The sequence below is a fragment of the Strigops habroptila genome, chromosome 1 (assembly GCF_004027225.2).
Source record: "Strigops habroptila isolate Jane chromosome 1, bStrHab1.2.pri, whole genome shotgun sequence".
NCBI lineage: Eukaryota > Metazoa > Chordata > Aves > Psittaciformes > Psittacidae > Strigops > Strigops habroptila.
In genome coordinates, this window is record NC_044277.2 from 50,858,265 (window position 1) to 50,875,981 (window position 17,717).

Sequence of the window (17,717 nt, forward strand, 5' to 3'; positions counted from 1 at the left end):
GCCTATCTGTATCCCAACCACAGTATTATTAAGCCATATTTTAGTATTATATGTCTACTAGTGTATCTATGAATGTAAACCTGACTTTCATCTACGGCAGAAATGAAATAAATCATACTAGAAAGAGAACCAGCTATATGATTAACTTCTTTCATGCCATAAATAGCCAGCACAGAGGGAAGCCAGGGAAACACAGGGGATGCTCTTGACAAGTTACAAAAACCAGTAGCTCAAGCTATGTCTATGGAACTTGGCGAGGAAGATAAAAACAACTTCTGGACTATTTGCAACTGTCTGGGGGAAGTCTTGGGGAGCTCTGATGTCCACATGCCAAAGGCTGGCTGAAGTTTGGTGGGTTACCTTTTGGTTTTCTGTGTCTCTGTATGTTAGCCCAAAGTAGTCTTTTTCCAAAAGGTTCAGATGCTCGCACACTTTGTCAAATAGCACTTGACCTCTGGAACGTTTCTGCAGGAAATGAACAGGGGGAAAAAGAAAAATCACATTTGCAGAACAAAGTAATATAAGCATTTTTTAAAATAACACATTTTCTGTTCAGTCTTCAAATCAATAACCCCAAAGGATTTAATTAAACTCATCCACCTTTTAAACCTATTGACTTGGAAATTCGTAAGAATCTGCTGAATGGGGTAAACCTGCTTTTCGTGAAAGTTAAGGTCAATACATGTCATGTTTCAAGTTTCAATGAGAAGACCTCTTCTGTATTTCAGAAATTGCAATTTCAAATGCATGCAGAGGTCATATCTCAGCAAACCAGAGTATTCTTTGTGTGCAACAACAAACAGTGGTACAAAGTATTCCCGGTCATGGACTAACAGAGCTGTGACTAGGGCCGATCCACTGGAGGAAAACCGAATGTGAAGGTATTTCTTGCTTCGGGTAACTACGTGGACTGATTACAGGATCCTTTTTTCTCTAATACACGGGGAAACATGGTACGACCATCTACTGAAATCACTGAAAGAATCTAGTATTTCACTGGGAACACAGCTGGGTAAGAAAACAGCTTTCCGGTGTCCCACTAATCTTCTTTACTGCTAACATGTTAGATGAGATCTCTGTCAACAGTCAGAGCCCTTAGCAGAAGCTTCGTAGTATCTCTCGTACTGGCTGGCAAAAATTCAAGTCATCCTAGTTCTCAGTGTTGTATGTGACACTGAGAAAAGATCTCCAAGAAAACCAAACACAGACAGAAATGTCCTCTTTATAAGCTATATGTGCCAACTTTGATATGCATTAATTATAATAAACAATTCAAAATTATTTGGGCCACTGTTTCATCACTGCCTGCTTCCCTAAATGCAGCTGAGCTGAAGGGAAAAAAAAAACCTCTTCATTTCAAACACACGCATACATAAACATTTTAGTTGCTGTCAGTGCTGTATTTTCTTTAACTGTAGCATACATATGACTTGAAGCAGACTGAAAATGCACTACTTTCCTCAAACACAATGCAGGAGGCCAATACAGAAGAGGAGAGAACACTGCCTCCGAATTTATGTGCGTCTGCTGACAGAGCTGCGATCAGACCGTGCTCCCAGCCCAGCAGCCTTGGCCGGGGGGTGGATATTTCACAATCCAAGCTGACACAGCTATGCCAACAAGCTCGCAGAGCCCAACGCTGGCCTCAAACTATTTTAGAAGTGGTAAGCAAGCCAAGAGGAAAGGAAAAAAAAGGGAACTGAAGGTTGCTGCCTAACCCTGTGAAAACATTACAAGAGATGATGGAGGGAGTTGTGCAGCGTAACCTAATTTATGTTATATTTGGTATTTCTACTGGGGTTTTGATGTTATATTAGAAAGGAAGCAGGGTAATAACCTCCAGATTTTTATCGATGGGGAAACTGAAGAGTGTGGCTGACAGAGTGTAACAAATGTTCTCCAGCCGAGAAAAAAACACAGGCACTGAAGTGCATTATAAGCATATTGCTGCAACTTCATTTTCTGTGTCCTCCAGCATCATCTAGTCAAACAGCTCCAGGGCCTTGTTCTGCTTGTCTCAACCTTTCCACCATCTAGTAGGAAGCATAAATACGTCCCAGTCCTGTTATAATGTCAAGCAAAAGTTAAGTAAATTCTTCACACCCAAAACTTGGAAGTAGATAATAAAAGGTTGGTAGTTTTATACTTGATGCTCCATGGAGAGTATCAGGTGGATAAAAAAGATCTCACTGCTGGTGTGCAGAGAGGAGCCAACTCAGAGCGTTAAAGCCAAAATAGTCACATTTCTGCTATAAGGAAGCAATGCTGTGTTTTACCAATTTTCTTGCTTTTCTGCTTGATAACAAACCAAGTGATTATACTGAATGGAGAGAAATAAGCAGGTTAGCTCTAGAGGATACATGCTTTGAGAAACACTATGTCTGCACCACTTCACTATTTACATGTACTTGAACTGTGACAATTCAGTGTCCTCTTAAGAGTCACACAAGACCAACACAGGAGCTGTTTTATGTGGCTGATCCATGCAGCTACACAGATGTCAGCTTTGAGAAATAGCAGCTAGCAGCTGCAAGATAGAGCGTTTTAATAGGGAATTGCAGGAAACAGTTGTGTGAGGCTGTGCTGTAATAAAACCCAACCAACAAAAAACCTCCCAGCGCTCAGGATTTCTTGTTTGGCTACACATTGCAGGCAAGTGAGAATAAATATGGGAAGCCTGGAATAACTTGCATAGATCGTTTTTTGTCCAGGACAAAACATATCCTCCTCCTCCTGTACAAAGTTGCCCAAGTCGCTTCCCACAAAATTCCTGCCATGTCAGGATGTCAGAAACCCCTGTTGGTGCTGTGAGAGGACATCAGAAATACCACATAAAACTAACAGCCCTTCCCAATCAGGGTCCTCTCTTCACCAGCCACGAGGTGTGAACGGGTGATGGTTGAGAGGAAGCCTTACCAGGCGCATTGTCCTTCTCACTGACCACAGAAATGCCCATGAGTGTCCCAACAGATGAGCCTCACGTTGCAGCCTTGCCACTGCCCCCAAGCATCTCTTCCCAGGCCAGAGCTGACCCATGGGATCACTTGGGGAGTGGGGGCTGCCCGGCAATGGAGCCAGCCCGGCAATGGAGCCAGCCCTGCTGTCCTCCTAATGCAAAGACCAAAAGAAATCCTTGTGTACCTGCATATATGCATCACTGCTGCTTCATACCCATGTGGTGTGAGCACACACACTCTCTCTCTAAAACTCTGTTTCACAGAAACACAGTGAGGGTAAGCTAGTGCATAAATCCATGGGAAATTAAGAGGTTTAAATAGAAATATATAATAAAAGCAACTGAACAGACCTCCCGTGCTCTTGTTAATTGCTTTCATTTTACTGTGTGCCCAAATAAGCATGCCAGACAAGGTATGGGTATCATTGCTTTGGCAGGGAGAGAATGGGAGGAAGAGGAGGTAAAGGTCACCTTACAAATTCATATAGCTCTTCAACCCACCCTAAACCTTTGCTTTGCACCATTTTGGGGTGACATGTCTAGAGGCGATGAAAGACTGACAGCCTGCTGGTTACTGTGGATCACTAGTTAATGCCAAAAATGCCAACCAATTCTCAGCTGTCCAAAAATAAAGAACTTAAAAAAATATCAGACTTCATGTTATAAAATACTGGCCCTGTAAATTAGGAGTTTTTCTGAAAGGTAAATATGTCAAGAGTCTCCTCCAGAAATATTCTTTGCTATTTTTCAGCCATGGGATGAAATGAAATGTGCAGATGTGGAAAAAGAGATACTTCACTTCGGCTTTGGGAAATCAAGGCAACAGAAAGAATGCAAAACATAGATTGTACTGTATAAATGAGTACAGAAGCCTGGGAGCAAAAACTTTACGCTTTTCACAGTCTCCTCCCTGCAGCTTTATAAAGGCCAGTGCTCTCACTCGAAGCTGGAATGGGAATAAACAGCCTCCTGGTCAAGCTCCCAGTGAAAGGAGCCAGCAGCAGAGAACTTGGCAAGCCTGCACCCACCAGCAATTCTCACACGCAAGGCAGAGGAGAAGCTCCTCTCACCAGCTTCTCCTTGGTTGTGGAACTCAGCTTCTTTCTCCTTGGGAGGCCAAAGGCCACAAAATACTCTTGTGTCCCCTAACTGGCTTCTCCAGAAACGGTCCATGCTCAAACCTCTTCACGTCAGCTTCTTCAGCTTTTCCTCCATCATACCCCCATCCTTACAAGACTACAAGTCCAAGATAACACATTGTACATGACTGAGAGTGAGAAGTTAAAAAATCAAGTACTTCAATCTTAGCTCTGCGTGGATAACAAGATTATTATAAATTCAATTATTCTTATTGGAGGACATTTGGGTACAATGTCTGGCATTGCACAATGCAGAAAAATAATGACAAAGTTTTCTTTTGAGTAAGCCCATAAACTGTAATGTACTTATGATAAACAAACATTATTAAAGTGAAAAAATGCAAGCCTTTGTTACAGACACATTATCAGTTCAGCCACAAAATATGTATTGCACTTTAATATAACAGAATCACAGATTAGCTGAGACTGGCAGGGTCACCTACAGCAGGTTGCCCAGGGCCATGTCCATATGGCTTTTACGTATCTCCAAGGAGATGCTACAACGTCTTTGGGCAACCTGTGCTGGTGTTTGAGTGCCATCACTGTAAAAAGTGTTTGTTTTTTTTTTTTTCCTCCTGTGTTCAGATGGAGTTCCTTGTGTTTTTATTTGTGCCCATTACCTCTTGTCCTGACAAATGGGTACCACTGAGCGCAGTCTGTCGTCTTTACTTCTCCCATCAGATATTGATACACATTGGTAAGATCCACCTCAAACTTCTCCAGGCTGAACAGTCTCAGCTCTCAGCCTTGCCTCATAGGAGATATGCTCCAGGCCATTTACTATCTTCCTGGCCTTTTGTTGGACTCTCTCCAGTATGTTCATGTCTCCCTTGTACTGGGGAGGCCAGAACTGGATTCAGCAGTACAGGACTAAGTAGTGGAGCAGGATCACCTCCCTTGACGTGCTGGCAACACCGCCCAGGATGGCACTGGCCTTCTGTGCTGTTATGGCATATTGTTGACTTTTGTTCACTATGTTGCCCATCAGGACCCTCAGGTAATAATAAACCCTGCATTGCAGCAATTAAGCTACCGAAACCATATGCTACTGTGCTGTGATAAGCAACGAGGAAAATTACACGGGAAACGAGCAACCAGCAACTTAATACAAAGATGTGACACCAACTTCCTTGTCATGCAAGTGCTAGTAAGACCCCAGGAACTCTCTTTGGTATTTAATGAGATATAGGGAAAAGGTCAGGAAGATTTTGTGTTACGTGCTGGATGGTGCTTCACAGACTGGAAGCTAGTTGTAACAGAGGAAAGCTTATCAGGATCCAGAACTGCCACCTCCAAGAGACAAATTTTGCTTCTGTGCAAGAGCGTAGGCTTGGCTCTCCCCATGCTGGGAGATTCCATCTCTTGGAAACATCTTCAAGCTGCTGTGGCTCCAGGTTTGGCAATCCTGTTCTGCCCCTGAAACATGACCATTTGCAATCTTCCTGCAGGGCATTTTAACACCCACCTTGGTGATACAGCCTGAGCCTCTCTCCTGATGCACCCTACCCTGAACAACACACCTTCATTTGCTGGATAACCTCCAACCTACAGGACCAGCCGTCTTTCACAGCTTTATTCCAGCAGAAAGGCATCCATGCTTAGGACCTGTCACCACTCGGGCTTCTTCCAGACGGAATCCAATCCTGTGTCTGACAGATTTCTCCCTGGAGGGGCAATGCTGCACTAGGACTGGCATCTCAGCAAGTCTGAGGAGCCTCTGTTTTCAGAGGGTTTCAAGACATGGGCTAGGCAATGCCACATCTGGCCTGACCCAGAGCCAGCAATCGTCCTATTTAAATCAGGGTCCTCCCCAGTCCCTTTGAACCAGTATGGTCATGATACTGGGCTCCTGGCGCACCTCTGCAGGTGTTAAGGGGTTAATCGCTGTGTACCTTATTAAAGTGCAAGTGTTAGTTAGTCTACTCTCATACTCTATTTTTACCCAGCAGCAGATTACCTTCCTCTCACTGATAGCGAACTAGGATGAGGAGCTGAAAAGCAGAAAACAGTCCTCCCAGCCTCCTAGAAATGAAAGCCACTGCAACCTCTCAATTGCCGCATTTTGGAATGGTTCTACTTTTGCATCCGATGCTGCAGTCTCACATGGATGCAAAATGCTGAGCAAGGGCTGCCTGCAGCATGCAGGTATGCCCGTCCTGTTTGAAAGCAATTACAAGAGATCACATTCAGACCAAATTTTACAGTCAAGGGAAAACACAAAGTAGAAAGTCCCACAGCCAAACAGCTGTAACGGGATTTCTTTTAGCCACCACCAACCATCATCTCTCCTGCACAGTAACTGCAAGGTCAGGGAACCCCAATGAACTGAAACTTCACCTCTCTTTCTGTTCAGTCAAGGAGCACAGCAAGATGAACAAGTATCACAGCTGTGGACCTGGATTTTAAATGGAAAGAGTGCACACATATCTTTCTGCACCAATACACATGAAAACAAGACATTGCCACTTTCCTCAGAAAAGCTGTCAACCTGCCAGTGAGCAGCACCACATTAGCACTAGCCTGGCGTTAAAATCTGTACAATTACTGTAATAACTCTAGTTGGGCACGATTGCTGGAAGAAGGACAAACAGATTAGTATCATGAAATCCCGGTAGGAATAATTGGACTTTAACTGATGTTGAGGTTATCTGGTTCACATTCCTAATTAGCATTTGCACTTTCCAATGGATCTTAACAATGCACTGAATAAATGTGTGGGCTGGTTCTAGCCTTGCATGCTGTAATGTATTTTGGCATGTGGCTGCACTAACCTCTTCCTCTCTCCCCATTCTTTCTGGTGGAGAAGTGTTAGCTAATTTTTTCACTTGCAATGTGCATGATGAAAAAGATTGCTATCGTGTCCAGACCACTGATTTTATTTCATTTTACTGTTTCGATTTAAATTGCATTGTTGCAAGTTATGTTGGTTGATGCTTTGGTTTCTACACTGCGCAGGCCACATGGTGGTCTCCTCTGTGCAAGTGCAAGGAAAACTCCCATAAAAGTTAAAATGTATATGGCAACAAATAACTAGCACACACAGGGTGGAACTTTCTCCCTCCCCATGTTGCAGCTTCTGTAATTATTCTTGCAACACAAGGGTAAATGATTAACTGGTTGTCAGGAATACTTTGTACTTGCTGCAGTGAGCACTCTCTTCCCACAAATTCCCCCAGCTGAGTCTCTGAGTTGCTGAATTCCAGCCTCCTGACAACACACTTTTTCATTCTTTCCTCATGAATTACCCAATTTACACAAAAATATGCCCAATCCCAGGAAAAAAAAATTACTTGCGCAAATGGCCATTACTTGCAAACTGAAACGGTAAAGTGTATGCAAGCTTCCAAGATCGCTTCTGTACTGAGAACTCCATTTCCGGAGGAGGGATCTGAACATTACAAATATGTCATAATTTAATATGCACAAGCAAATATGTGAATAACAAATGTACATAATATGTGCATACACAAACATATATCAATTTATAAGTGAATGTTCAGTGTGGTTACAAATGCAGAGGAGCTGGTGACCACATCACAAGGCTTCTCTATCTATGAAGAGTCAACCAGAGATGCTAAACTCACGCGGTCATTCTGGTAAGGAGCACATTTTTATCTTTGAATGAAATAAAAATCTACATACTATGACGATTTCCATGTTTTTTTCTGAAAGAGTTGAGCTGGTCAAAATACAAAGGGCTGAACGGAGAAATTCTAGAAACTAATCACTGCACTTCAGGCCAAAGAATTTCTAAATAGGGAGGAATGTATTTTTTTAATAAATCTTGATTAGAAGATGAAAATAGCAGAAGGTTTATTTTTCCCAAGGAAGATAAATTGAAGAAGTCACTCCAAAGAAGTTTAACTTCATCCACTTCTACACATTTGTAATTTGAGTTTTCAAAGGATTTGCTCTTGTGTATTTGCACTTCTCCACAGGGGAAAGAAGATAAAGGAGAAAGGTGACAGAAAAGAAATCCTGAATTTCTTCAAATATATCGTTTCTCAACTGAAATCCCCCACAGGCAGCAAAGCGGGGAACATCCAGGAAGAGGAATAGAATTTTCTGGAGTGTTAATTGGCAGAAAATCAGCAAGTTTTCCTCTGGTTTACTGAAGTACCTCCTACAGACAATATGTATAACTTGCAGGATGAGAGTTTTTAAAAGCATAACATGGCTTAACCACTAGAATTTAGGCCCCTACATCCCCTGTGGTGCTTGCCGAAAATGGGACTGGCAGTTCCAGAAACATCAACATTTAGTTCATCTGAAAGTTCGGTGTGTTGAGAGCTGAGAGCTATGGTCTAGGCACTATACAAAACATTTTAGAGTCACTTCTGCTACAGAACAAAAACTTTGCTGAAGTTACCAGCACAATGTTGTACACCAAAGATAGTGGTAAAATAATACAAAATGACAAAGCAAACAGCAAATACCCTACTCTCTTCTCCCACACAGACAAACAGAGAAAAGTTCAAAGATAGATAGAAGAAATGACTTCATCCGGTCTCTTCAACTATTTTATGTTTCCTAGGGAAAAATCTTGGGTTTGGCATACACAGAGTAATATAAATGTATCCCTTGGATGGACATAATACTCTCATCAGTTTCTAAGCAGTTTGCCAGCACATATGGGAGATACTGAACAAGACCTTTCAGGTGGCAAAAAATAGCAGCAATGAAAAGAAAAGCTTCAAATCAAAACACATTCATTTTTTGGTTTTCAAAAGAAAGTACTATTTAATCTTTTACATATTTTAATGGTAAACTGCATTTGGAAATGTCCCAGGTCACAATTCCAAATACAATCTACTGAATAAACAACTTTTAGCCAACTGCAGGGAGAACTAAGAACTAGGCAATTTCAGAAAGATTTACCTGAATAAAAGCTGTGTAAAAAGACTTTTTTTTTCCCAATGTGAATGTATTTCATATAAGGAAATTATTTTCCTGAAAGCTGCATGCCAATACAAGCTCTGCAAATGTTCTATTTCTTTAATAACTTTTATTGCGTGAACCTGCATCTGCATCTCAGTAGATAACTAATATAGTCTAATAGCTTAAAATAAAACCTGCAATAGTATTCTGCCTCTCTCTGCTTTTTAATTTAGAACTCCATCCCATACTGCTCTGCACATATAAATGAACACCAGATAAGAAAACTTAGAGTAGACCAGAAAGTATTTTAATACACGGTGGCAACTGATCATTGTCTTTTTTCCCCTCATGGTAGTACTATGATTTATCAGCTTAGTGATATTTATTGTAATATAGCACACTGAAATACCGTTCCTGAAAAATTACCTTTTCTGACACCTATCTTTTAAGTATTTAATACAAGCATTTAGATAAATATGTATCACTGTCTATGCTACAGTTACATACCTGCAGCAAGTGTCAATGACATTGTATAACATGACATAGTTTTTATCAGGGGCAACCTTCTTTAATACCGTTTGAGCTTGCAATCCTAAAAAGCCATCACTAATCTAAAAAAACCCCAGGGGACTGCTAAATCCCAGTAAGAAGATTGGTGACCTAGTCCCGATTCTGGCATCAAACCAAATTAGGGTTTTGCCTTCTACATCAGCAGCAGAGATCACACGAGCACTGGCATCATACGAGCTCTAAGCGTATTGACGTGCACGCTACACAGTTTGTACACTTAGGAAAAAAGCAGGCACTTTGTTCATGGCAATGCAAAGCAGCAAAAGGGGGCACATGAGAAATAATAAATACCCTGGAGCATGTCTTTATATGTGGAAGTATAACAGCCATGGCTGCGTGTGCACAACAGCTGCAGAAATACCTGTCGAATGTGATGATTACCAAATGCTTGGGCATCCCAAGTGCATCAACAGAATTCATACTGTAAAAAGTGAGAATTGGTAACAGCTTACAAGCACCACTCTCCAATAAAGGAAAAAACAGTGGATACTATTTCTCCAACAGCAGTTCAATTCCCAGCACACTGATTAGTCTCACACATTTGCTAAATCCTTGCATAAAATAATATGTATTAACTATAAATAAAATATGTATTAATAATATATAGTAAGTATTCCATGATTTTTTAGGCTTTTCAACAAAGAAAGTACCCCTTCTTGCTCAGCTTTCTGAAGAACACAGATTGTTTGGGCTTGGATTTTAACTAGATGTGCAGTTGATCCATTGGCTTAATGCCTCCTGATTGCCCTACTGCTTCCTTCAACACGCTCTGCGGTAACTCAGGTGGGTCTCTTGCAATTCAATATAGCAGCTGAAGCTTTCCAATGGGGGTTATAAATACAAATATTTTCCTTATTCTACCTATACTTGGATGAGCTCAGCAAACATTCATCTATTCTGCATAACTGCTAACTATGCACAAGCCTAGTACCAACACAGCAAGTACTGGTAACATAAACAGTCACTGGCATACGTCGGCAAAAATCAACCATAAATGTTATGTTTATTTCCAGCTGAAAAAAAACTCTACCGGCAACAGAGTCCAACTTACAGAGTAATCTTGCCATATGAATTTAAAAGCCACAGAGATCTTCCTGACCTACGTTGCCAAGCTGGAGTGAAAAACATAAATAAATCACACAGAACCCATAGCACAGAAAGATGCTCTTGAGGTAGGAGAGGCAGCACAATGATCAGGCTTTTAGATTTGGGTACCTTAGACAGTATTACACCATCAATGCTGGAGTTGTCAAGAAAAATAACATAAGCCGGTTCTCAGGCTATATGCAAGCTTTATCCACTTCAGATCAAAACCATTTCTGCCAGAGCAAGATAAACCATGAAAGACAGACCTCACCCTATAAAAGCTTTGCAAGCAGGTATTTCCTCACCACCCAGTCCCATCTCTGATATTTTGTTCACTGTAACAACGGATGGGGATAAGAAAACATAAAAGCAGCCCAGCAAACACTGCATGGGGCCCATCTGGAAAAAACCCAACCGTATGAGGTGCTAGGATTTTATATGACAGGTAGTATTTTTAGGGGATGATAATAAAGTGATCATTTACTTAGTTTTGGTCTGGAAACAGAAACTCTAAGTGTTAATGTGGGGACAGCACCTATAAAACTGAAGCAACTAGCAAGAGAGTTGGAAATCAATTCAAACAGTTCGGATGGGAGCTGGAGCAGTTAACAGGTATTTGAGTAACGCAGAAACATGGCAGGAAACATGACAAAATGCAGGGAGACTTGGCCAGGCAGTGACATGAAAATCAGCAACTTCTCTGGGAGTATGGGCAGGGGGTATCTGGGGGAATGGACACATTATCCAGAAATAGCAGGAGGCTTCGAAATCTGAGCATCTGTCTGGAGAAGGGAAAAGGGTAAGCAAATCCCTTCATCCACTGTGATTTATACTCCAGTAGTATTTAAAAACACATACAGAGAAGAAGCAGCAGGCTCTCTGGGGTGAGGACCTCCCCGAGTGATGAGCCTGGAGAAGACAAACGTGGAGGGACTGACACAGTCTCACCCTGGTGAGGCCATCAGCAAGGACGGTGACAAGGACAGGACTCCTGGAGCCAACAGACCTCTATCTGTCTGGGGTAAGAGGTGGGTAAAAGGTCATCCTCTCCTGGGCTCTCGCAAACAGGTTAACCAGAAATGAGCCTTGCATTGAGTGTGCATGACCAAAAAATTTTTAAAAACTTTGCCAGATGGAGAACAAGCTCCTGTTGCCTGGCTCATGTCCAAGTGGTGCACCAAGGGGAAGGAACCGGAGGCAACATTCCACTAGAAGTTTTCAGCTAATCATTTATTCCCTAGAAAATGCAGTTTCAAGGCAGCTGAAACTATTTGTCAATGTAGGTTGACCCCTCTCAACAGTTTTCACCACTACGAAAAATGGCTGGTGCCTTCAAAGTATCCAAATGAAGATTTTTGTCTGCTAAACCCATCATTTTACTGCCTAAATTATTTTCAGAAACTATTAACGAAAGGCAAGAAATAAAAGGACTAGATGCATAAAAAAAAAAAGGATGTGGAATGGCTACAGATATATTTGCTGTTCTTTTAAACTTTTGGCATTTATTTTGACTGTGACTATGGATTGTGACCATGTCCTCTGCTGTGACAAAAGGTGGAATTTAAAGCCCAACCTGCTGTTCACTTGGTACAACGTCTGAAGAAGTGACTTGGGTTTAATTCTTTGTTCTCCTTCAGTCTCTGTGTAATACTTACATATTAACCGGAGGAAATACAAGAGTACCATTTGTCTCACTGCTTAGGTGTGTTTTCCTATCAATGTTATAAGAGACCTTTCCCCTGAACACCACACAGCCCAGATGTTCCCAGCTGTGAAGAGCTGAGCCTCTCCTGGTGAGGAGGAAACACCCCAGCCCCACAAATGCCACACCAGCATCCTCCCTCCCCCTTGTGGCATTTCCAAATGGCTTGGCTCAACCTGAAGAGACTTTTTCTTGGTTTAGATTTCTTTAGCTTTAGTGAAATAATAATAATAATCACCATCATCATCACCACCACCACTAAAAGGGAACCCAAATGTTTTGTTGTTTGGTTTGTTGGGTTTTTTTAATTACCAAACTGAAGCAAAAAAACTTTTTCTGCTCAGCCTCGCAGTTGATTATTGTAAGCTGGACAACATGAGTATCGATTTCCAAACTGTTATGCCTCTTGAACTGACAAGGATTTTAACTCATAAAAAGCTACCTACAGTACTTGGAAAACACACACCAGAAGAGTTGTGTATTAACTGTATTAGCTGGAACATACTCAGGCAATACCCAGACTCCTACTGACATGTGTCAGGTAACATAGATCTTAACTGAACCCCCTGGCTAATCAAAGTCAACCCTAATTATCGGGTCGGTGGACAGAAAACATTCTGTGTGACGACGACGATGCATCTCAACCCAGTCACATTTACTGAAACGCATCCCAGGGAAGGAACAGAAAACTAAAACAAAGCTCTTCATATTAAATTAACTGAAATGTAAGCAACGAGCAGGTCAAAAGGAAAAGACTTAATAAAAAAAATTCCCGCTTGCATTCAATAATCAGTTTCACATGTAAAGTCATTTGCAAAAGGCTGTGTGGAATTCATTAAACGATTAAAATGTGCAGGGGGTAACTGAAACTGTATCCTTCAGAAAGCAGAGTGCAGCTTATTACAGAGTTTCCTTCCTGACCTTAAAGCCTACCTCAAAATGGATGAGAAATTCAATGTTATTGAACTCCCTGTGCAAAAGCAGCATGCAGATCCACACTGAGACAGGTTCGGGGGGAGGGTTAGCTTGGATGCTAAGGAGGAGGAGAACACGGCCATGTATTCCCCCACTGCCATACAGAAACACAGAAGGGCTTTTTGTCCAGAGGTTGCCTTGCAAGCCAGGACAAGAAACACATGCAGCACTGAAGTCAGCCACCACTCTCTTTCATTTCTGGCAGTGGCAGAAATAAATCTGCTTGTTCTTTATTCTTGAAGCCTGTCCTATGACCATCTTTAAGGACCTATTTTTTAAATGAAGTATCCACGTACTCTCACTTTTTAACAGGAAAAAGAAAAATTCATGTGCAACGCAATGCTCCCGTCCAACCTGGCCTTGAACGCTTCCAGGGATGGGGCATCCACAACTTCTCTGGGCAACCTGTTCCAGTGTGAATGTTGGGAAACCCACTAAATAGTGTCTCCATCAGGGAGGAAGTCACCAGAGGTTCACTACAAAGGTGTAGCAGCAGCCTCAGCATGGGACACCCAGCTACTGCCTAGGTCCCAGCAGCAGCATGGCAAAGAAAATTGGAGGAAAACCCCCCCCAAACGGTGTATTTTACCAGTCCCCTTCTACCTCAACTGACCCTCACCCACCAAGAAGAGGGGATATCATTATGCTTTTTGAGATGTCAGCATTCCATGTGCTCTGCAGCCTATCTGAATCCTACAGCAACTCACTCTGTTTGATGTAGGGCTGCAGAGATGCCACAAGACAGGCTGCCATGGAAACATTTGTTTTCATTTACTGGTGTCCTGCACGATAAGAAAGTCTGAGTGGTAGAGGAATGAAGAAAGAGCATAAATTGAGCTCAGACAGCTGAGCCTTTGAAAATTAAGTTTAATTATTTTACCATTAATTTATACAGATTATGTTATAGCCTTCTGATCCCACTTTGTGTTTAATAACATGTGTATATTTAGAGCAGAAACGAAGGCAAATTACAACCTGTTTCAGGAAGACACCTCGAATTAAGCTACATGTAAGGGACAGGATGACAGCTGGTTCCACATGCATCTTTTAATTAAAATGCAGTAGTCGAGATAACAGAAAATTGAGATGGGGCAGAGAGGGAAGAGGACAGAAATAAATCCTAGAAATAGCATAATTATACTACAGCAGTTGAAAACCCCTACTTAAAGTGGAAAGAAACCCAGAAATAAGGTCTTTCTAATTGTTTTCTTGTATCTTAGGAAAAACCTGAGCTAGTGTGTTCATTGTCTTTTTCAAGGTTATCTGAAACCAATTTGCAGTTTTGGATCGTGCTTTGTCTTTGGTTCTTCAAACCAACAAATGCAAAGTGCATTAAGCAAGGTCAGCTTGCTTAACAGAGAAGTCTTTGGCATCCTCTTGGAAGTGCGCTTTTAGCCCCAGCTCCGGACTTGACCACTTATGACAAAGAGCATTTCTGATCCTGATGCTGGCTGGGAGAACACAACGAAGAGTCCAAAGAGAACCACTTCCATCAGGGGTGAACATCCAGGTATAAATCACTGCTCAGTATTCCTCTGAGCAGAATGCATCAACTCCTGTGACTGAGCACCCATTAGAAACCTCCAGCTTCTTCATGACACAGGAGAACCATGTAGCCATGCTAAGACTGTTTTTTTTTTTGACAGGGTACCAGGGACAATGTTATTGTACAGCAAATACTTCTGCTCCAAAAGCCAACAGCTGCCCCTGGACAGGTGAAGCACCCTTAGGTGGCCATCCCTGTAGATACATCTCATACAATATGAAAAACTCCTGGTGTCACACATGCAAAGTACTGAATGTGAGAGACTAAAAGATAAAGCAAAAGGCAGTAAGAATGCTCAGCATTAAATATGGAATAAGAAAAAGGGGCTTCTGAAACAAAGGACACCAATGGGATAATGGATTAACCAAACCTGCCTCAGAAGCATCTCAATCTGTGAGTACGTGCAGTTTCAGCTGTCAGGTCATTAACTGGATAAACACATAATTGATAAGCTCTAGGTTGTGCTCTACTTGAAAACAATAAGCTCCTTTTAAGTGATATTAATATTTAACATACATAAAAGCATTTGCCATTTGCAAAGCACTCTATAGAGTAACTGATGGATTCTATAATGACCCCCAACTCCCAGGCTAGGGAATGCAGTTCTGGAGGGATAAACACCTGGCCCATGTCCAGATCAAGATTCACTGACAGAGGTATTATTTTAGCTCAAAATTGTATTTCTAAGTTTCTGGTCCTTCTAGATTACACTGCTTTGTAGCCTTCAGAGGAAAGACGCATGACACAGACAGAGCTGGAAGACAGGAGCTGACAACATGGGATGATATTTCTGACTCACATTCACGGACTGTCACATCCCTAGCCTGGGCCACTGTCCACACTGAAAAATGCATTTAGGTGGGTCAAACACATGGAATAGAAATATTAAATATTTGATTACCATGTGTTGTCCACCCCTCTCCCCTTTCTTTTAAGGAATTAATCTGGGGGAATTCACTGACCTCCATATTTTGTTAGGTCTTCCAATATACTTTCCCCTCCCTGACAGTTTAAAGGCATACAGTAATTTCACTTGTAGGTGATCCTTAAAATAGGATAGCATTTTTCTGAAATGTGACAGATCATTTCTCATGCTGCAGCATTGAGTTTCTGTGAAACAGCCACAGAATTTTGTTATTACCCAAAATTACTGTAGGAGAACTTCACCTTCAGCCTCCTACATGATTTCCTGAGACGTCTCCTGAGACAGACCCTCAGTCTCCCTGCCCTACTAACTCCCTTTATATATACTTTTTCTCCCTGGCAGAAAAGCACAATGAAAGTCACATCATTTCTCTTGGCTGGACACAGCATTCTTTTGCTATAGCTGAACCTTATGCATATGGGAAGTGGTCTCCCCTGGGGATCTACCAAGTGTTCCCATGGGCCAGAGTGGGATGTGCCAGAGAGGTACCTACAGTTGCATCCTCAGTACACACAATATACTGACAGTACCACCTAGGAAGGGATGCAAAGTCTGGATCACCCATTTAAGTTATGTAAATGCATGCATCACGCCAGCTGCACTTGTTCCCCGAAATATTTGAGCGTCCTAACTAACTTCTGTTTCAATGAACCCGACGGTCTGCCCACCATCATAGCCTTACAGCTTTGTCATTCGAGGATTCATTCTTTTAAGAGCTCTATTCTCATCAATATTACATTCTGCCAAGAAGTCTGACCATCTTAGAAGCTGATGAAGTGATTACTGATGACAGTCAATACAACTTCAAAATATTTCAGGAGCAAAGTAGAAAAAATGCATACAAAATTTATACTGGACATTATTCGAGCTATTAAATATGTGCAAAGTAGAGAAATCTGACAAGCAATAAAATATAATGGCTTCTATATGCAAGCATTTTGACACTTCAACTCCAACAGAGTCCAAGTTTAGTGAAAAAGCAGATCTTCCTAAAAGAAAGTATTATTCACAGCATTTTTTTTTTTTCAGAAGTGGAAGTCTAATATAACAAATCTCGATTCCTGCTTAGGCTTATATTTTCATAAAGCTCAGCCTGCTAGACAAGATTTCCATAGAAATCCTATTTGGTAAAATTTGATTGATTGTATTCCAAAAAGTGACTCACATTTTACAACTAAGTGGCTAAAGCTGAAACGAGTTTGACTCTTTCCATCAAAGTCAGTATTAGTCAATTTTCCAGTTTAATGGTTCGCACGCTAATCTTAACAGACAAAACTGGGACCGCAGGCCAAGAAAGTACAGAATCACAGAATGGTTTGGGTTGGAAGGGACCTTAAAGATCACCTAGTTCCAACCGCCCTACCATGGGAGAGACACCTTCCACTAGACCAGGTTGCTCAAAGCCCCATCCCACCTGGCCTTGAACACTTCCAGGGATGGGATATCCACAGCTTCCCCCGGCAACCTCTTCCAGTGTCTCACCAACCTCACACTAAAGAATTTTTTCCTAATACCTCATCTAAATCTACCTCTTTCAGTTTAAAACCATTACCCCTTGTCCTATCACTACATGCTCATGAAAAGCCCGTCTCAGGCCTGTTAAGGTGCCTTGCGATAGCATCCCTTCCCTCCAGCACGTCAACTGCATCACACAGCTTGGTGTCTTTGGCAAACTTGCTGAGGGCGCACTCAATCCCATTGTTCATGTTGCCAACAAAGACACTAAACAGTGCCGGTCCCAATACCAACCTCTGAGAAATGCCACTCCTCACTGGTCTCCACTTGGACACTGAGCCATTGACCACAACTCTTTGAGTGTGACTATACAGTCAATTACTTATCCAGTGAGTAGTCCATACATCAAATCCACGTCTCCCCACCTTAGTGACAAACATGCCATGCAGGACAGTGTCAAATGCCTTGTACAAGTCCAGGTAGAT

At 41.8% G+C, this 17,717-nt stretch overlaps 1 protein-coding gene across 24 annotated transcripts in view; it reads right to left on the reverse strand.

Moving 5' to 3' along the window:
* The window catches only part of EPB41L3 (erythrocyte membrane protein band 4.1 like 3), a 146,742-nt gene that overhangs the window by 43,364 nt on the left and 85,661 nt on the right, over positions 1 to 17,717 (reverse strand). For all 24 annotated transcript variants that reach the window (XM_030497558.1, XM_030497524.1, XM_032920129.1 and 21 more), the window contains exon 4: positions 361 to 465. In XM_030497558.1, the coding sequence (XP_030353418.1) occupies positions 361 to 465 (105 nt within the window). The remainder of the gene's footprint in view (positions 1 to 360; positions 466 to 17,717) is intronic.